The sequence below is a fragment of the Cyprinus carpio genome, chromosome A11 (genome assembly GCF_018340385.1).
Source record: "Cyprinus carpio isolate SPL01 chromosome A11, ASM1834038v1, whole genome shotgun sequence".
In the NCBI taxonomy this organism is placed as follows: Eukaryota; Metazoa; Chordata; class Actinopteri; order Cypriniformes; family Cyprinidae; genus Cyprinus; species Cyprinus carpio.
The window spans coordinates 1,929,958-1,951,041 of record NC_056582.1 but is presented as its reverse complement, the minus strand read 5'-3'; the positions used below and the strand labels follow the sequence as shown (position 1 = coordinate 1,951,041).

Sequence of the window (21,084 nt, the reverse complement as noted above, 5' to 3'; positions counted from 1 at the left end):
AAGAAAGCAAAGAGAGCGCTTTCTCACTCAATTCCTCCTCAGGTACGTGAAATTAGGTAAAAAGCTTTCTTCGCTTTCAAACTGACCCTGGCTTGGTTGTGAACCAGTTTCAGACCACTTTCTCTTCACACTGCTGATATTTGATATCTGGACCACTACAATTTTAAATGAGTTATGTTTTTATATCTGCGGTTATTATTAGTCATAACACTGATAATACTCCTAAATTGATTATTAGAATATTAGTCTACAGTTATAGTAATATATTTCTGCTGCAATTCTCTCACTTTGAGGAAATTTGATTGCTGTAATGCTATAAAAGTGTCTGAGTTCATTTGGTGCGTTCACATACAGTATAAGCCAAAATTCTTGTGAACCGCTGACATGAATGCATTTTCATTTTCATACTGCCAACATCTCAGCTATCAAGTGACACCACTATCATTTTGAAATGGAAGCATCTGCGACTTACTTTCTATAATTACAGACTTAGGCTTACGACTGTTTCAAACACCATTAAGAAGCAATTATGGCACAGGCAAGTAAGCACTTAAATGACATAAAGCAAGCCAAGAAATCCATACTGAAAGCTTTCTGACACCTGTCAGATGCGATAAACTGCTGATAATCAAATGTAAATCACATGGCTCGTACCATTAGTGTTCTTGCTACATTGCAGCCCAGAGTCCCAGCTCCCAGCAACAGACACCTCGTCGACACGACCTTATCCAGATCCAGAGACGGGACCAGCCTCCAACGCATCAGCTTCAGGTTGAGATCGACAGAAGACTCGGCAAGTTGAGGAAATGAATGAAATGTGTAACATGCCACTGACAAAACCATTTTAAGAGTGTATAGACTGATGCCAAGTGTTTCGTACCTTTTAGGGTCCATACATTCACTGAGATTGACGCTTCGAGGTCCCATCGCACCTTTAGCGTTCTTCTCCCAGCCCACACTCTTTGGACATACTGCATTAACAAGTTAGTAAACATAAATATAATGCAACACATGCTCACAGTTACACTGACTTCAATATTAATATAAAAGACACTGCTTGGTGTCACACAGGTGAAATAACTGTAAAGAAATATTTGAAGTTCAGCTTAACTGTACGAATGCATCAGACACAAAACGTCTTTGGCCACTGTATCATATTTTGCATGTTTTTTTTTTTGTTTTTTTTGTGTCTCAAGTGATATTAGGTTTTGAAAACATTCATTGTTTAAGCAAGAGTTCAACTTCTAAAACGGGTTTCAAAATCCCTGCGGTCCATTCCGGTTTATTACCACCAGTCAGTTAGTCAACTAGTTGATGATCACATGACTTCCAAGAATAGTTCACCCAAAAGTAACAAAAAGTTGCTGAAGATGTACTCATCCCCTAATAATTCATTTCTGGACTGGAGTGCTGTGTGGATTACTTGTGGATTATTGTGATGTTTTTATCAGCTGTTTGGACTCTCATTCTGACGGCACCCATTCACTGCAGAGCATCCATTGATGAGACACTGATGCAGTGCTACATTTCTACAAACCTGATGAAGGAACAAACTCATCTACATCTGGGATGGACTGAGAGTGAGCACATTTTCAGCTAATTTTCATTTTTGGGTGAACTACTCCTTGAAGTCATGTGATCATCAACTAGTCAAGTATTTTTTCCCCCTCTTAAAGATTATTAGCTAATCAAACCGTATTCACTGTCTGGTTTTGAATACAAGAAAGCATTGTGTGAATGGTGCCCAAAGACGCTTCATCGGTCGTATATGTGGCTATGTAGGTTAATCTCGGTGAAATGATGGTGGATCACCCAACATTCAATTACACACTGAGAGATTTCACTTCCTCACTGAAGTGTGAAGACATCCATGTTTGTGCATCTGAAAAAGAATGCCCGCTGCGGTCAAAGACAGCGGTGTAAAGACAGGAAGATGGACTGTTTGAGAGAGCGATGAAAGAGGCCATCTAGGTGAAAATGAAACGATCGGATTTTGATCAGGAAGGGCTTTCAATAGCCCTTATCAGCTTCCCACAGCGCTGTCCTTTCATTCCCGGCTGTTTCTGCCCAGTTCACACAGTGATTCACTCCCACAGGAATTCACAAGTCTGATGGGCTGTGAAGTGTGATGAGGGTGAATGTCAGGGAATCTCCACCATCAGGTCACGGATGAGGAAGCCACTTGGATGAGTGACAAACATGTCCCAGCTCAGGAAGAATAAAATTTACTAGACATCAATAACTGAAAGTGAACAGAATCACATCAGAATTTCTTCATCCACTCATAATGTTATTTAAAGGCAGGGTTAACTATGAATGAACTGAGGCCACTGAAAGTGTCAGTGCTGGATTACTGCCGGATTTGCTTTACATGCCCAGTTATTACTTTTCTCATTTATCTGATCACCATCACTTGATTTACTAATGTCATGATTACTAGAAAGTGCACATAAACTTTCAAAGAAATATTTGGCTGGGAGAATTTTTTTTTTAATTCAAAGCTTTTTTTGAGTTTTGTGATGGAGTATTGTGATGGAAATACTATGGACTGGGAGGATAACTATATTTCAGAGGTTTTGCAAAAGCAAAGTTTCTTGGGGACGAATTTATTTTGGAAAAGGATGTGAATGTTTTTTGTGATATAAAAAAGTTTTTAAGGGGGTGGTGTAATTTTTTTGAGAGAGCGCAAAGAGTTTGTGATTTGTGACAAAAGCATTGGAATACAATTTCTCCTCCCATATATATACAGTATATATAATCACCATGTCCCTTTAAGGCAGAGGTGGGTAACTCTGGCCCTTGAGATCCACTTTCCTGCAGAGTTCAGTCCAAACCTAATCAAACACTCCCAAGCTAATCAAGGTCTTCAGAATTACTAAGCTGTAGGTTAAATTCTGCATGAAAGTGGATCTTGAGAGCAATGATAATGCAAACAAAATCAAACAATCTGAATCTGGATAATTAGCATCTTCCTAAAGCAGGCAGGGAGAAAGCTCTTCATATGACCCTACGACAGGCTACAAAAATACTGAAACCTGCGGCAGACAGTCTGAGGACTCTGTATTAACATTTAAATGGTTTCTGCCCTCTCCTGAAGCCAGATAAAAGCCCAGCCTTTATGCTGCTGTTCTGAAGCACTCGGGCGAAGATGATAAATTACCCGCAGAAGCTGTGAGGTCTGGAAGCTTGACCCGAAAGATGATGCTGTGCTGAATCGAGCGGCTCCCTTGTAGAGTCCTGTCTCTGAAGCACAGAACCTCCAGCACATCCAGCTGTGAACCCCTGCCATTCACAAACACACACCACCATAAGCACACGCGGTCTTTGGAGTGACCTTAAACTTACCATTAAAAAGAAACGATGCCTAGAAGAGTCAGCACAGATGGAGCACTACGACATTTAACTCTGAAAGTAGCAAAACACAGCATTATTTCCAAATTCTTCCACCTGTGCTGCATTTCATGTACAGTGCATCATTTTTCATGTTAATTTCGAATATGTATCTTTGTAATGCATGTTTTTTAGATAATGGTACAACAATGATAATACCATGTTTTTGGGGCGGGTGCATATTCTGGTGCATATGAAATTGTGAAGGTCGAGACGCAGTTTTCTTAATTAAAACTGATGAGCGCTATATTCTCACAGGATTTATGTCTATTTTCTGGAGATATTTGTGGAACCAAGTGGAAATAAAATAAGCAAACTATAAAAATGCTTGAATTTACTAAGTGTAAATCAATCTACTGATTGATTAAAAAAAATGTGTGTATATATATATATACTACAATGTATTTGAAATGCATGTATTTTGTGCTTAGTATACTAAAAATGCATGAACATATTTATGTGCTTAATAAAAATACCCTGCGATTGTACTTGTGGTAAACAAAACTGGTATACTTTACTTTATAAGTCTGCTAAATTGGAACAAATAACTTTGTGCTTAACGCACTTGAATTTTGCGTAAGTAGTGCGAGAGTCCAACTAAAGGTATACTGAAGAGTGTGCTAAAGTGGAACTATTGCAAGTATACTTCAGGAACACTTTGAATATCATGCATTTAAAGACTGATATTATTACAGAGATCATACAATCCTAATTATTAGTGATATTAAACCACGTTTTAGGCATCATATTAAGAAATGTGCATTGTGCATTAAAGAAATACTCCAAATACAGTTTAATTATAATTTTATATCAGTAAGTCTTAAGTGATATGTCAATAAATATGTTAATGGATTTGAAGTATACTTAGTATGAAATAAACGTATATTTAAAAAAAATATATATGGCATAGGTATTTACTTATCTATTTGTTTCGTTGTTTTTTTTAACTAGGGATTCCCATTGTTTATACCTCGGTATATGAACATAGTAATCATTCAGTACTATGTGATCTATTAAAGTACACTGGACATTGTTCTAAGGTGCTGCCATAGTATTTGTGTAAGGGTTTCTCGGCTATATGATAATGAATAAGAAACATCAATAGTACTGTATATAATATGAATGTACATTATCAAAGCACAAAGGTCAGAAGAACAACACCCCTGAATGGCCAGGCATTGCATTAGATCCCCACAAAACCCAACATATTAGCAGATGGTTGGAAATAGCTAGTATTTTCTCACATTCTTTTTTTGTAGCAGAACAAACCTCTTTGAGTTTGAAAGTGATGTCAGGAGGAAAAGAGCGGAGCTGTGGAAACAGGGCTATAACTGAGCACCAGTGGGATGCGTGTTGGAAAAGCTCATTACAGACGTACCATTTTTTCGCGAGGAGGATGAGAAAGTTTCTGAGAGGCCAGCCTGGATGCTGAGGCAGTGTGCATGGGTCATACACGCCCACAGTAATTCAAAACAGACCAGGACACATGCAATATTACACCAACATACTCTGAAGAATTAAATGTAAGGAACATTCTGGTTTCGTCAGCTACCACAGAACACAAATTAGACAATCTAATTATTAACTATGGTAATCTAGAGCAAGCCTCAAAGGTTGTTGATAGACTTTGCAATATTCCTTTAATAATAAACCAGAAATTACCTTCTTTAGGTCTGGGAAGAAGGAGGTCAAGTCTTTTAGAGGAGCGACTTCAACACTTTCTTCTGTGTACTTGAGCAGAAAATGTGGGACTGCCGTGGTACCACTGGAGACGCAAAGATTATCATACGCCGTTTGCAGGCATGAAATCTGTGAAACAGATCAATTCAAAGCAATCAGCCCACCTCATTAACTCTTGAAACACAATGAAATGAAAGAAGATAGCTAGGCAAGAACTGAATGCACTCTAAATGTACAGTGGCTCCAAAAGCTAGTGTAAAGAAGGACAGTGTGCCATTTAGAAGGAAAAATCACTTGAATCGAGGTGGCAATTTGAATTTAGTGAATGGCATTACAATGGTATAACTTCAAGGAAATGTATATACTGTAACTGAATTTTCACTTTCTAATGACTTACTTGGAGCTAATACAGAGAGTAAAGTATTTTAACAGAACAGGTTTCCAAATACTCTTTGGTGCTACTGTATATGGCACGTCAGTCATCTTAGGGCCTATATGACATTATGCATTCAAATAATTAACATTGAATTAAAAATTCTAATCAATCAGCACATGCTTCCCATCATGCACTGACTAATGGCTCATTATCCTTCACACAAAACCTCCTTGCTCTTCTCCGCACCTGTTTGGCAGAGAAGCTTTGCTCTAATGACACCGGCTCCTGCACCAGCTGGACCCCCTCCAGAAAGCAAAGGGCAGGAAAGCAGAACCAATAATAGAAATGGTATTTCTTCAGATCCTGGATAAACAAAAGGACCAGTCAGAAACAAACGGCTGAAAGGACATTAATCTATAAGCACATTTTGTAAATGTTGGCATACAAACCGCAAATGTCAAGAGGATGAATTTGTTTAGGATTGAGGAGTCTTCCAGCACAGCGCCTGACTGAATAACGCTCCAAATCTGTGAAGAAGACAACATTATCAGAATTAATTAAACACGCATGTCCAGAAATTATTTCTGATTTAGTATATGCAAATGCAATATGCATTCACACTCCGAAACACATTCTGGGACAAAATCACTAAACAAAACACCAAACGGCAACTTTTGTGCACAGTGTTTCTGCAAAAACCTAGCATTTAAAATAAGTCTTAGGTGCGTCCCACTTCAAATACCCAGCTGATGCACTTAATTACAGTTCACTGAAAAACAAAACATGTGCTAATCCTCAGGCTGTCCAAGATGTAGATGAGTTTGTTCTTCATCAGATTTGGAGATATGTAGCATGGCATCACTCAGCAATGGATGTGAATGGGTGCCGTCAGAATGAGAGCCCAAACAGCTGATAAAAACATCACAATAATCCACAAGTAATCCAGCAGTTAACATCTGGAGAAGACAAAAGCTGAAATAAATCCAGCATTAAGACGTTTTTAACTCAAATATGAGTCCATAATCCATAATAACACTTCCTCCAGTGAAAAAGTGCATCTCCTGTTGTTTCTCACATCAAAATGCAGACACATATTTGTTTAGAGCTGTTTAAACCCTGCTTGATCTGTGCAGATTTTCTCTCCTGATTCACACCAGAACACTTTTTCTGGAGTGCTGTGGATTATTGTGATGTTTTTATCAGCTATTTGGACTCTCATTCTGACGGCACCCATTCACATCCATTGCTGAGACACTGATGCAGTGCTACATTTCTACAAACCTGATGAAGAAACAAACTCATCCACATCTGGGATGGACTGAGGGAGAGCAGATTTCAGAGAATTTTCTTTTTTGAGTGAACTATTACTGAAACCAAAAAAAAAAGGACCACTCTTTTAGCACAAACACATTGATTTTTAAAAACTAGGCCTTATTTGTAAAAGTCTGTACTATTTGGCCACGGCACTTATTATTGTGTTACTACCATTTGCAGAAAGCAGGCAGCAGATGAAATTGTGTTAAGAATATTACGAATAGCAGCAGTAATTTATCAAATGATGGAGAAGGATGTTCAGCATCTTAATACACCGTGAAAGAAATCACATAATTCAATGGTTCTCAATTCCAGTCCTCTGTACATTTTGTATGTGTCTCTAATCACTTCAGATACCTGTTCTATTCGACAGTAAGTGCCCTGCGAAGTGGACGTTACAGTTAATTCCACCATGATTCCAGTTCGAAGGGAGCACATTTGTTCCATTCAAAGGACATAAAAGTGTGTGAGACTTGAATTTAAATTGTATTTATTTACAGAGGCACATTATGTCGCACTTCACACTTCTGTAGTAAGTTTCATCTGTGTGTGAAGACGCTGCAGGCCTGGCGTGGTGCAAATCTGTGAATGAATGCCCTGTAAACTTCAACAGATTTCCTGTGTTCAGGAGTAGGGAGCAGTGAACACTGTGTAGGGACCCAGTCAATCAGAACACAGATCACATACAGAGCTCTCTTCTAATGAGCTGATAATCTGAATCAGGTGTGTTAAACAAGAGAGACATGCAAAATATGCAGAGCAGTGGTACACAACCACTGGCATAATTCATTCACCGGATCTATGCAGGCGGCCAGTGCAAATAAAATACACTATCACCAGGCACAATTAATTCTGAGTGAATCAAAGCACTGCACCTCATTGGCTGCTTTATCCAGCAGAGCTTTCTTGTCGGTGGTTTTGAAGGCTTCTAAGGTGTTGGTGTTGTAGAGAGTTCCAGACGCTGGACAGCAGCGAGCAGGTGTGGCTCCATCACTGAAACATCAGTGTATTTGGGTATATTCACTATATGCATGATTCTGTTCTGTAACCTGTATTGTTTATTATTTGCATCATGTACCGACATTAACAAGCTAGCTCTTCAACCAGGAAATGTTGATTGACTAACCATAATAGCGTAACATATTATTGATTATGGTAAAATCACTCTAATGTACAGCTGTGAGGGGCTTACTGTTTTTATACAGTGTGCAACATGACAAAACCAATGTCAATACACATTACATAAAGAAAAGGAAAATCCTTTCTCTTTGTATGTACTCATGTTCATTTAATTCGGCTCTAATGATGTCATGTGGCATGACTAGCAAATTCATGACTTTTACTTTTTTTTTTTAACAAAACCATGAATTGATAAATATCAAATATCATAGGTTTTTGGATGGTTACACTATATGCATTAACTAATGTTGGCAGATACAACTTTTCATTTTAAATATGTATTACTAAATGTTAAAATAAACTAACTAAAATGAATACATGAGTATTGTTCATTGTTCATATTAAGAAATGCAGTGAACTACTGTTAAGAAATGGAATCTAAATTTTAATTTAAATATTTTAAACCTATATAGTAATATTAGAAAAATTCATAATAGAATTCTAGAACAGAATTGATAGAAAATCAGCTTGCCACATTATCTATATATAATGTAGTGTTGTCAAACGATTAATCGCATCCAAAATAAAAGTTTTTGTTTACATTATATGTACTGTGTATATGTATTATGTATATATAAATACGAACACATGCATGTATATATTTAAGAAAAATAAGTTATGTTTATATATTTATATATGATAAAAAATTATATGAAGATAAATATATACATGTAAATATTTTCAAAATATATACTGTATGTGTGTGCTTTTATATATACATAATAAATGTGCACTGTACACAAACATATATTGTGTAATATAAATTGTGTATATTAATCGTTTGACAGCACTAATGTAATGCTCTTGTGTACACTTGTTCCCTATGCCTTTGCAGAGCCCTTTGAATCGAATGACTGGAAAGTGCCCTGTTTGAAAGTGCACTGTTTGAAGGAATTGAGGGTGTGTGGAGTTTGTTGAGGGGCTCATCACTTCTCCAGTCTACAGGGCCGCAGATAGCTGCGCCGTGTGGTCAGCGCAATTACTCAACCCTCATAAACGGAAAATTAACTCTACTGAAACAATCCTTGAGGATTTATCTGGCAGGAAAAAATCATTAATTTCACAAGTAACAGACGTGATATCGGGGCCATTATCCAAGGCTTTCAGAATAACCAACTGCATTACATGGTTTTATTAGAGAAAACTTACACATCAAATGCGCTGAACTCCAGGGTCAAGCGTGTCGGCAAGCCCACGGGATCACCTGCGATTTATAATAAAGCACCTGCATTAAATTACAGCTTAAAGGTGGATTAAGTATTTATAAATGAATCATTGGTGATATACAGTACACCTGAAAGAAGAGTACTGCCACAGTGGCATCTATAAATAAACACTTTTGTTTCTGCATAACGTCCAAGAGAAAGTGTTTAAGAAGCGGAAAAAACAAAGGATGGTTATTTTAGGATAGCACACTACTACACTACTCTTAATATTTCAGCAGTATGCATGTATTACACGTTTTGCATGCATGCCTACTACATTTGCCAGTTTACCATTCTGGACAGCACCACTAGCACACTACAGTCTGCACACTGCAGAGACATACTACAAATACTACAGAGATATTTTCTTAATATCACACACAGAATGTACTGCGCAACAGAAGCGGTCACAGTCTTGTCATTGTCTTAGTCTTCTGTTGGACCTAGTTTTCCCTCATGTGTCTGACTGCTTATCTCGCTCTAAGATTAATAAATGCTTCAAAAATATTTTTCATTTGTTAGTTCAGTGTTTCAAACAGCAGTCTGGAGAATTGTTGTCACATGACTCCACTACGTTATGTGTTTAAAAAGCAATCTACGTCCAGTTATCCAGAAATGAAATTTGATATTATAATAAAAAATATTGGGAAAATCCCCTCACTTTTGTCTAATCGAAGAACACAGTAGATCTCAAAACTTGAATTACTATGTGCAAATTCAACCACAGTATTTACATAAAGACATTCAATTGATATTTAAAAAGACAAATGTGCTTCACTTTGCTTTCATTTTCAGGATCTAAGCAATCTGTTCAGACAGAAGCCTAGCACGTGTCCAATCCCAGCAGAAACATCTCCTGCATTATTACACCCCCCAGACTCACCGTTATAGTAGTAGCCTTTGATGTTTTTTGGACTCTCGTCCAAGCGGAAGTCGTTGAGCTTCTTCTGGGTGAGCTGATGCCAGAATCCTGCCTCCAGGGCGCTGCAGAAGGGGGCAAACTGCAGCTTCGGGGCGGCTGCGCCTCTCTCCATCGACTTGTCTTCCATTAGGACTGATGCTTTTGATTCCTTATGACACAGAAAATAAGATCAGGCAAATCCCAGTGAGACAATAGAAGACAATTGAATTTAGCCACTTTTCGTGAAAACTTTAGCGTTATAAATGTGCTATAAATACAAATATTTTGCCTTAAAATATAGTAACAATAATAATTTATTTGTTCAATTTCACTTAAGGACAAGATTATAATTTATAGCCAAGAAATATTTGCATCTTTGATATATCAAAATAACATAATGAAACATTTTTAAATAGTAAAATGTACTCTTAAAATGTATTCCTCAATGCTGAAAGCCTGATAATATTTTCTTGTTCGATCAGATTTGGGGAAGCTGGTTAGTTTTGAAGCAGTAGTTCCCTTTTCTCACTTCAACAGGCTTGAATGTCTTGAAATTAATATCGTAGTAAGTTGACAAAACGTCTATACAACTGATCACGTCTTGTCGACGTAATTAAAGTAAAAACTGCGCTCTTTAGAATTGTGATTTTAGTGACACCCCTTCGGTAAAACCATCGAGTCTCTGCCGCTGTGCTCGTGTTTGTGTTTTAAACACACTGCGGTAAAAGGCCCCACATTGGAAATGTGATCAGTGCCGATTAGAGTCATGTCAATGACAAACAGAGGGTCAGAGCAACAATAAACACATTTGATAGAAACATCACTTACCAGACAAGTACTTCCCGGTTGATGTCATATGACCACAGTCAGCTTGCACGCATGCGCAGTCGGGTTGTTTTGGTACGGAACGCAGCTAGCGCTGCACAAATTACTTTAAAATTATTTTAATGAGAGAACAAGTGCATGCAGAATGGAAGATGTGGTTCCGTTTACGCTGGTGCTACGACTTGTTAATGCTTTATATGTAATATTTTGACAATTTAACAAAAACTCTCTAATCCTAATCGGTGATAGCATACACGCTTTCCTGATAAATGTTTTAAAGCATCATATTGTCCCGCTGTTATAAACAATGTTGGCACATAACGTTAACCAGCCGCAAACCAACGGTTTTATATGAGTGTCAAACCCTCCTGCGCTGTGTAATTGTCCAAAAAAAATCTTAAGGTGCCAAAACCATCGAATAAAAGACAAAAACCCAAAACAAAAGAAAAACGCACACAATTAGACAAGAAAATACTGATAAAAACCTATAAACGCTATTCCTTTTCATTTGAACTGTGTTAGATGAATCGGATCATATGTCGGGTCGGGTGCCGTGCAAAGCAGATGGGCGATAGTTAACTAACTTAACCAGAAAATCCAGACTGCTGCTTCAGATACAAGACATATTTAGAAAAGCTTTATCTGAGCTTTGGAGTCAGTCGAGATGAGCAGCATTCCTTCAGCATCCAGCCTCTATAGAGTCCTGTACTGGGACGTCCTGTGTGCAGAGCCAGGGTCTTTAACTAGTGTGAGTTAAGGCTAGTTTACATCCAAATCCAGATGAAATACAGATTAAATCATGTTTAGAGTAATGCATTTGCAATGGAAGACTGTCAGTCAGGTACTGTACGTGACATCACAAATAAACAATATGCATAAATTATAAACACACATGTTGGCATGTAATGTGTCTATTTTTTAACTGTAAATAACATAATATCATAGTATAATAACAATATATCATAACAAACCTGGTAAGTATCCCCTGATATCTGCAACAACAGAAAGGAAAGTGAGGTAATCTCCACCCACAGGAATTACATTAATAATGCATAAGCACAAGTTCATCTACCTAAACTAGTCCCACTTAAAATGACCATTTTAATAATTTTACAGATCAAATAACCCATTTTACTAAATTCATGTAGCCTACATGCTTTAGTAAAAATGTCTGATAGTTCTGCTTTTAAACTTTGGTGCATTTTCCCTTTTGACTTCTAATGCATTGGTGTACAATAACATTCAACACTTTGTTTTTACTAACGTTTTATGTTTTAATCAAAATGACAAATCAGTATGCCACAAATACGGCTTTTCTAAGGTTTTCTTTAAAATGTTCTAAATCAAAATGTATAGTTTTAAAATCTTAAATTCAAGTCTTCACTTCATCAGCATTTTTGTTTTCCAATACAAATGTCTCAACATCCTTAAATCAAAATACATTTACCTGCGATGCAAATGTAAAAATATGTAACACATTTATGTGAAAAATCACTTTTTTACAGTATGATCAGAAGGTAAAAGATATTTCCATATTCTGCTTGTTGGGAGTATCACTATTCAAGCCTTAAACTATTTATTTATTTAGCCATTTACAGTATGTATGTATTTGATTGTTTGTATGCAAAAACTGAATTAAAATGTAATAGAGATCAGTTGAAAGCTGCATTTTCTACTCCCTAAACATGTACATTTAGAGAACATATTGATGTATTGTGTTTTCATCTGTTTATTCCTCAAATTGTCCTTACTTGGTTTTAAAAAGGCATTTAAAACGTCTTTGATTTACCACCTGCAAAAACCCCTTTAGAGCAATAAATGAAGAGTTTTTAATATCAAAAGCATGTTGTCATGTAAACCAGTGGTTTACAAAATGCGAGTCATCTGCCACATTTGCCAAAACATACTTATCAGTTTATTTTAAGAAAACCTGGTGGCATTTTTTTTTTTCAACCAATCATGTGGTTTCACAGAAAGTGACAGGCACTAATTGAGGGCTGACAATGCAAACTGTTAGAAGAAAAAGAGAATTAAATGAGACTAAGCAATGCACTGCATTAGTATTATTTATAGTAAAATTGCTTTTCCATAACATGAAGTCTTTGTAGTTTGTTTCATCATCACCTCATCACTGCACAGGAAGCCAAAATGCAGTATTTTTGAAATGGTTACAAGCATTCTGCTGTATATTGTTCATTGCATGTTTTGTATGTGATATAGAGACAGTATGAAACAACATTTTTTTTTTAATCTTGTTTTCACATGACCTCAATGTTGCATTGTTCCTCAGCCAGAGGCATCCAGTTACTGGCTGTGTCCGAAAGCTGAAAAATGCTGGTTGTGAGATGACTTCATCTTAGCAATTTTGGAGGGCAGCATAGCTGAATCCTTCACTAATATCCTATAATAAAAGATGGTGTCTGAAAGTTGCAGTTTGTGCTCATTTTGTGTGTTTTTGACCAACCTTTTCCACTTTTGATGTTATTTCTAGCAAGTAATTAATATTTTAGTCATTAAATATTTGTTTAGTTATCACCTAAGCTCGTTCTATGTTGTTGTAGATCATTAAACCTTGCTGCTGCCTCAGAAGTCTGTCCACAGTCATTTTGAATTTGCAGGCAGCTAAGCAACAAGTCAGCAGCCTAAGCTTTCGGACGCAGTCATTATGTCTAAAGATGTTTTCAAAATCCAATTTTTTTAATGTCTTCACATTTCGCAGTTTAATCAATGTTACAGTTTATAAACTGATTTAAATCACAGTTCATCATATTTTTTTATTTTTATTATTAAAAACAAAGATCAGGTGAAATGCACCGCATTGCAAATCATCCAGGAGTTATATGTATACAGACAATTTGTAGTATATACACCACTGCTTTCCTTTCAAAACTACAAGGTCACTTGCCATTCCGAACATACTTGATTATCATACACCCAGAATTTCAATGTTCAGCTGAACCTGTGTGTATGTGGCATTTCCCAGCTCTCTGCAGACAATGTGCATTAGCTGTTGACCAAACTCATATTTAATATATATGCACCGCACATGCTACTTAAACATAATCAATGCCAGGGCTTTTTTAAACAATGTTCTGCATTAAACACACCAAACCCAGGTTGTGACCGTACATCACCCACAATGGCAAAGAGTCAGGTGTCAGTGTCATTTTGTTTAACTTAAACATAGTTGTTAGTTAACCATGATTACATCAGATCTAAAATACAGCCAGTTTTAAAACACTCTGGATTTAATAAGTTTATCATATAATCTGATGCAGATTGCAGACGTGTCAAACTGACACTCGGCAACAAATAATAAAATGGCTCTGTACTTAAAAGATCTCTGATGCCCAAAAATAACACAAGCATGGCAGATGCACAGAACTACCAATGTACAAAGGTCGCCGTGATTTTGCCAAGTAAGACATGTTCCTGGATCAACATCTTTTGATGATCCTGGATCAGCATTGTTGTTCAAAAATATAGACTTAACCCAATCCCTACCACTAAACCTAAATCTACCCATAATTTATTCCTCAAATCAGTGGGAAATGATAGCTGATTAACAAGGATGTAGAAGCACCTAACCCTGATTGTAAGCCTAAAACAGATATTTCCTGAAAAGTTATATCTCAAATCTGATTGGTTGATTGGAATGTTGTTCCAGGAACATGTTGTACTTGGTGAAATCATGCTCACCATGTAGAAACGTCACTAGAAATGCTTCAGAAAACACCAATGGAGCAGACGGGCTAGCAGTTTGCGGCTTTTCTCCTAAACTTTATCTATTAATATGAAATATCTTTTTGAACACCCTTTTGAAGTTATCATTGCACAGTGGGTATATGAAGGGATTCAGGGTGGAGTTAATGTACCCTAGCCAGATTGTGAACATATGAAGGTCATGATGGACACAGGTCTCACACAAAGCCATGACCATGAAGGTGATGAAGTACGGGATCCAGCACACCATAAAGACGCCAATGATGAAGCCAAGCTGCCTGGCGGCTTTCCGCTCCTTCCGGATGCGCATGCTGTGGATGCTCTGCTTGGACTGTTCACAGAACTTCTGCCATGTCTGTTTGACGGGGTGTGCATTGGTGGCGTCCAGTGGAGGGCTGTTCTCAGCCCATGGTGACGATGGTGACGGTGGAGTGCTGTGATTGCAGAGAACTGTGGTGTAACTGTCAACATCCACAGTCGGTGCACTCTCACAAATGTTACCAACTGAGCTTGGCACGTTACAGTTGTTCGCATTTATGAACGTTTTGGGCTGAGGGTTATTCTCGGACTGCAGAAAGGCAAGAGATAATGATGGTGGGCCTTCGGCAATGGTTTCCCCATCGTCGCTCTGAAATGAAATCTCGTTGGAGTCTTGCACGCTCTTTCTCATGCGTTTTGAAAGGCTGAACATTGGTTTCTTCTTGTAGCAACTCTTCCTCTCTGTCTCAGACAAGGAATCGGTATTGTCCTCGTTATTGTCCCTCGAGCTGTAAGGCTGCTCCAAACTGTACTGATCCAGCAGGCCCTCGTTTTGAGAACACGCTTGTGAAGCCAGACTCTCTCTCTCCGAGGCTTTGGTTATCTGCAGTTGCATCCCATTATGTAATGTGTCATCTGTTTCTGTTTTCACCATCGGACCGGCAAAGTTCTCCCATTCTCTGTAATGATCGCGGACTGCGATGAAAATCTGCGAGTAGAACAGAAGCATCAGAAAGGAAGGAATGTAGAAGTTGAGGATGGCTGTCAGAACTTTGAACCAGGTCACGAAGCGGAAATCTGTGTCGCACCGGTTCTCCAGCTCTGGCCTCCTGTCGACCTGAGCGAACATCCGCCAGCCCAGGATGGGAACGATCCAGGTCATGGAGAGCAGCCACGCGCTACAAATCAGCAGCGTCGCTCTTCCCCGTGTCCGATATTTCAAGTAATGTAAGGGGTGGCGTACGGAGCGGTACCTGTCCAAGCAAAGGATGAACAAGCTGAAAATGGAGGCCGTGCTTGCCACATAGTCCATGACCAGCCAGAACTGGCAAATGACACGACCCAGTTTCCACTCGTCCTCAAGAAGGTAGACCAGATTCAAGGGCATGACTGTAGCCCCGACAATGAGGTCTGCTATCGAGAGGCTGACGATGTATAGGTTCCCTACTGTGTGTAAAGTCCGTTCCTTTCTAACAGCAAAAAGGACCAGCAGGTTCATGATAACCGTCAGAAGGGACAGTGTGCCAAGCAGAATGCCCAGCACCGCATTGTTCATGTGATGGTGGAAGGGAGCGGACGCATTCAGAAGACTTGTAACGTTGGGTTCGGAACGTTCTTGAAGAATTCTTTTTCCTTGGCTGTTTGTCGCGGTGAGTATCGTAGTCGTCTCCATTGAGCAGTCCAGTGTGTCACATGATGGGTTTTAAAATTCATATCCACATAATGGAGTTTCTGAAAAACAAAACCAAAGAGAATGCATCACATCGAATTCTTGTGCGGAATGTGCACTTATTGATGTGTGACTCACTACAGTGAATGGAGACATCCATATTTCCATATTTCCAGCGAGCTGTGCTCACTCAGTCCACATGTCTGAAATGTCATGGTCTTACGACAGCACAGACGCAAGCAGGTTTGTCAAGAAGCAGCCGCGGAGACCATGGATGTTCAGAGACACACATTGTCTTGTTGCTAAGAGAGACGGTTTCTATCCATGCTTGACCATAAATAAAAGCCTAGACATTAATAAACTCTTGTATGTGCCTGGTCTAGCCTCTCATCTCATCTCTGGCCTCTCTGTCACCTTGGTAGTTCTGCCTGTCTATACTAGTGTATTATGTAGTCAGGGCTCTTCATAACAATTTCTTTGCACAAATGTGATACTTTTCACTATCTTTATACATTCAAATATCGGGGGGGTTAGATTGGTAGAATTTTATTGATTCCTAAACCTGTTTTATAATTGTTTCCCTGTCATTTCAAACCCTCATAACTTTGTTTTGTCCATGGAACACATAAGGCACAATTCAGCAGAATTTCCAAGCTGCTTTGAATAGGCATGAATCCTTTGATAAAAACAGCAGCAGAGATTATTAATGATCTATTGTCTGTTCCACACATACTGTATGATATGTCTTAAGAAGACTGTGCATATTTGAATTACGTTATGCTGCTTTTTGGAGCTTGATAGCCCCTGGTTTCTGTCTACTGTTGTTTTATGGAAAAACGACTACCCAAATTAGAATAAAGAAAGGCATAGGGGTTGGTGAGTGACAAAATGACCTATCACGCTCACGTTAATCTGAATCGAACACTCTTGCGCCACAAGTTAACGTTCGCACATCAATTTAACATCGATACAATGTTCACTTGTGTTTCTGAGGAATGAAAAAGAAGCCACATATACTTGCACCAAATGTTTATGCATTTCTGTAAACCTAAGAGCATTAAGGTTTACAGCATTGCAGTCAGGTTTTGAAATTCTCCAAATAGATTTGTAATCATTTCTCGACGCGTAATGTGGAGAAACCCAAGCTAGTGACCGACTTTATGATGTAAAACTTACACGCGTTAATCGTTTTTTGAAGAATTGTACTTAAAATCTCCCGCCTTTTACTGACAAATCGCTATGCCTTTTTTACTGGATAAAGATCTGATGTTCTTCTCGGAGAAGCTGCGGTTCAGTCCACACCTGTGGAATGCCTGCCATCGGTGCGCAAAGTCCAATAATTCTTTCAAAGTGCGCGGTGTCTGTCCACCAGTCAGAGCAAATGTTAGTCACTTTTATATAACTGATTAACGGATTCTCTTCAGTGACATTAATTTAGCTCTGAATGTGATTAGATTATAATCATAGCGGAAACTTACCCTTCCGACTCGCAGTGAACTCCCAGCTGGGATGATGTTATCTCCACAGATTTGATGTACGTTTCGAGTGAACTGGAAGCTGACTGATGATTTACTGCTCTGAAAAGTCTCATGAATGTCTCATGGACGTCTCATGGATGGACCGGTCTCTCTCTCTCTATCTCTCTCTCTAATCTCTCTCTCTCTCTCCTCTCTCTGTATCTCTCTCTCTCTCTCTCTGTATCTATCTCTCTCTCTCTCACGCACACCTCTCTCTCTCTCTCTATATTTCTATCTGTTTTTCTTTATTGCCAGAACATCTCATTAGTCCAAAAGCAACAAAATGTGGTATCACTTTATAATCACTCTATTTAATAAGTCAGAGAAAAGCATTATATCTAATTATATCTAATGTGAATATGTGAAAATATATTAATTCAAACCATGATTTCATTAATATAAGAAATGTATTTTAAGAAATGTCTTCACATTAAAACTGAGCACATCAAATGTACAAAAGAGCCCCCCCCCCCCATAGTTATAAAAATAAAAAAACCTTATAGTTAACAACAACAAAAAAGTCATGCTGTAACTGAATTATTGACACCTCATGGCTTGTGATGTTCCTTTGGGAGTGTCTACTCAATGAATAAATGCAACTGAATGTCATGGTAGTATTTAATGCTTAAAAGAAACCTATTTTTCTTTAATTTCTGACTGTATGTGTGTATTGTAATATTTTAAAAGGAACATTCCACCCCAAAATGAAAATTTTGTCATTAATCACTTACCCCCATGTCGTTTCAAACCCTTAAAAGCTTTGTTCATCTTCGGAACGCAATTTAAGATATTTTGGATGAAAACCGGGAGGCTTGTGACTGTGCCATAGACTGACAAATAAATAACAGTGTCAAGGTCCAGGAAAGTATGAAAGACATCGTCAGAATACTCCATCTGCCATCAGTGACTCAACCGTAACGTTATGAAGTGACGATAATACTTTTTGTACACAAAGAAAACAAAAATAATGTCTTTATTCAACAATTTGTTTCCTCTGTGTCTCTCCGCATCACCGTAGCACCATTTTGGAGAACATCGGCTGAACGCAAACTGCGTACGCTCTTCTGGCTAAATGCACTGTTTTTGTTCAAATAAAAGCGTAAATACACTTGGAAAACATATCTTTGTGTCGCGGCTCATCTGTCAAGCATACTTGAGTCTTGATTGTACAACCTTAATTCAAGAGCCAGAGACAGCATAACTACCTCTACTATGTGTAAGGAAATAGAACCCTGTTACAAGTCACTGAACCAAATGACACTGTAATTTGTATGTGTATTCAAGGGTATGTAGGAGCCCTAATAATAAACTTTGATACTTTTTTACAACTAAGAGAGAGTACATCACATTTGAAAGCCAACATGAAATCCTATTTGACCCATTTCTTAATATGTGTTGGTGGTCTTATTTGTTTTTCCAAAAATAATGGTATACCCTTTGTAATAAGTTTACAGTAACGTAAGTAGTCATGAATAATTATATTTATAGTTTATAGTTCATTAATATTTTATAAATTGTAGTCTCTGCATTGTTACAGTACATTAATAGCTTATATACATTTATTGTTACTTTGATTAACAAGTTGTTATTGTTAATCTCATTTGTGGATGTTTTTAATCCTTTATTAACTTGTTACCAAACCCAAATGATATACAGTATTTTAAGTGATTTAATCATATCTTTATTAGACATTAATTGCATAAATTGTATGCGTTCCTAAAATGTTCAGAAATACATTATGCATAAATGTGTATGAATTCATACATAAATGTGTATGACAACTTTTTAATATTCTCGTGAACTATTAGCACTCCTTTATTACTGGTTAAAAATTACATATTTATACATGTACAGGTACAATTTTTTTTGTATGTTTGGAAAGATAATGAAATGTACAAAATTGTACCCAATATTTGACAATATTTTTAGTTACAGTATACCAATACATTGATATTTTTGAGCCGCTAATACCTCTCCTGTTTTTAAACCAAAGTTTCTCTCCTCAGAAATCACTTTTCTGATTTGTATATTTGTCTAAGTTGTTCATATGAAAATTATTTATATTTTACTGTAGATGCTATTAAAACACTGTATGTTATGAGCCACTAACATGTACATGAATACTCTGTGAAGTCCACTACACAGAGACTATCAGGCGACTGAAACATCCCACTTTTCATAATCTAGTCAATTCCTGGCAGTAAGATGTGAATGTATTTCACATTGACTTTGATTCAGGTTGAAATGGTTTATTTTGTGTTTCTGTGTTTTAGTTTCATAAAAAAAAAAAATAAAAAAAAAACCTAAAAAAAAAAAACTTGCATTTAGATGCATGCTTCTTCTCTTTATGTCTCCTCATCCTCCATATAACAGATGCCTATCACAGCCCTGAAGTTAGAAGTTCAGTTCTCCAGTTCTGTTATCATTGTGTTGCTCAATAGCTGATGACTCTCCCGCATCCCCAGCTCTTCCTCTCATTCATATTAAGGACTTGCATTCAGGTATTTCCTCTTGGAATTGGGTTCATATTTTTTTTTTTATTTCTGATTAGTGTCATGCATATTTTTGTTTTTTTTTTTTGTTTTCGATATCTTGTTATATATTTTTAGGGGCTAAGCAGACACCTATTTTATTTGTACGTGGTATTTTTTTTATGATTAATATTTATGTAATTCTCAAAACTTTTGGCCACGACTGTAGTCTTCTTCTTGTGCTATTTTGTGTATGGAGTCTGAACATTAATCACAGCAAATTTTGGATTTCTATGTCAAACCCTCTAGCGCCACCAACATGCCCAAATTTGAACATTAAATGCTGAAAATTACAACAAATTTGACGAACAGCACACTGCAATGGCCAAGAGGCTATTTCTTTGCAACGCTTTAGCGTATTAAGATGAAATTTAGCACTTGTCATCACAAACATAACTTAAGAGTACTTAAACAGTTTCAGCCCAGGTCAGTAGATATGTATTAAGATGAAATTTAGCACTTGGTCAGTAGATATGGGTCACGTGTACTGTGTGCATTCTATTATGTTCTGGTTTGGTTTAGTGTTTTGTTCCTGTCATGAGTTCGCTATGCTTGTTAGTTTCCTGGTTCCTAATTACTTCACACCTGTTATGTTTCAGTTAATCATTACCTTTCTATTTAAGGCCTGTGTTTCCTCCCATTCATGGTCAAGTATTGTAGTTGAGTTGTGTCTGATTTTGATTCCTGTCTCCTTGTACTCCTTCTGTATTCTCATGCCTGGGATTCTTTTTGTTCTGTGTCTTTTTTCTTTTGTCTCCTTCTGTATTCTCATGCCTGGGATGTTTTAAATATTTT

The 21,084-nt window shown here is 37.5% G+C and overlaps 2 protein-coding genes across 5 annotated transcripts in view; both read right to left on the bottom strand.

Annotated features, from left to right (window-relative positions):
• Positions 1 to 11,897, bottom strand: part of LOC109096613 (ubiquitin-like modifier-activating enzyme ATG7) — an 82,790-nt gene extending 70,893 nt beyond the window's left edge. For 2 of the 4 annotated variants that reach the window (XR_006161064.1, XM_042765841.1), the window contains exons 1-12: positions 11,842 to 11,897; positions 10,874 to 11,588; positions 10,028 to 10,214; positions 9,089 to 9,143; positions 7,636 to 7,753; positions 5,896 to 5,973; positions 5,693 to 5,809; positions 5,053 to 5,199; positions 4,769 to 4,857; positions 3,161 to 3,282; positions 880 to 971; positions 655 to 798 (exon numbers count right to left, since the gene is read on the bottom strand). Coding sequence is in view for 3 of the 4 variants with exons in the window: in XM_042765841.1 (XP_042621775.1) it covers positions 655 to 798; positions 880 to 971; positions 3,161 to 3,282; positions 4,769 to 4,857; positions 5,053 to 5,199; positions 5,693 to 5,809; positions 5,896 to 5,973; positions 7,636 to 7,753; positions 9,089 to 9,143; positions 10,028 to 10,193 (1,128 nt within the window). In the remaining variant the exon portion in view is untranslated. The other 2 variants (XM_042765842.1, XM_042765843.1) reach the window with 2 other exon arrangements.
• Positions 11,898 to 14,459: 2,562 nt separating this feature from the next.
• On the bottom strand, positions 14,460 to 17,861 carry LOC122146707 (histamine H1 receptor-like). The gene is made up of 2 exons (XM_042767040.1): positions 17,720 to 17,861; positions 14,460 to 16,303 (listed from the first exon to the last, which is right to left on the bottom strand). Exon 2 carries the CDS (start codon positions 16,242 to 16,244, stop codon positions 14,652 to 14,654), a length of 1,593 nt encoding a protein of 530 aa, XP_042622974.1. The 5' UTR covers positions 16,245 to 16,303; positions 17,720 to 17,861; the 3' UTR covers positions 14,460 to 14,651.
• Between the last annotated feature and the right edge of the window lie 3,223 nt (positions 17,862 to 21,084).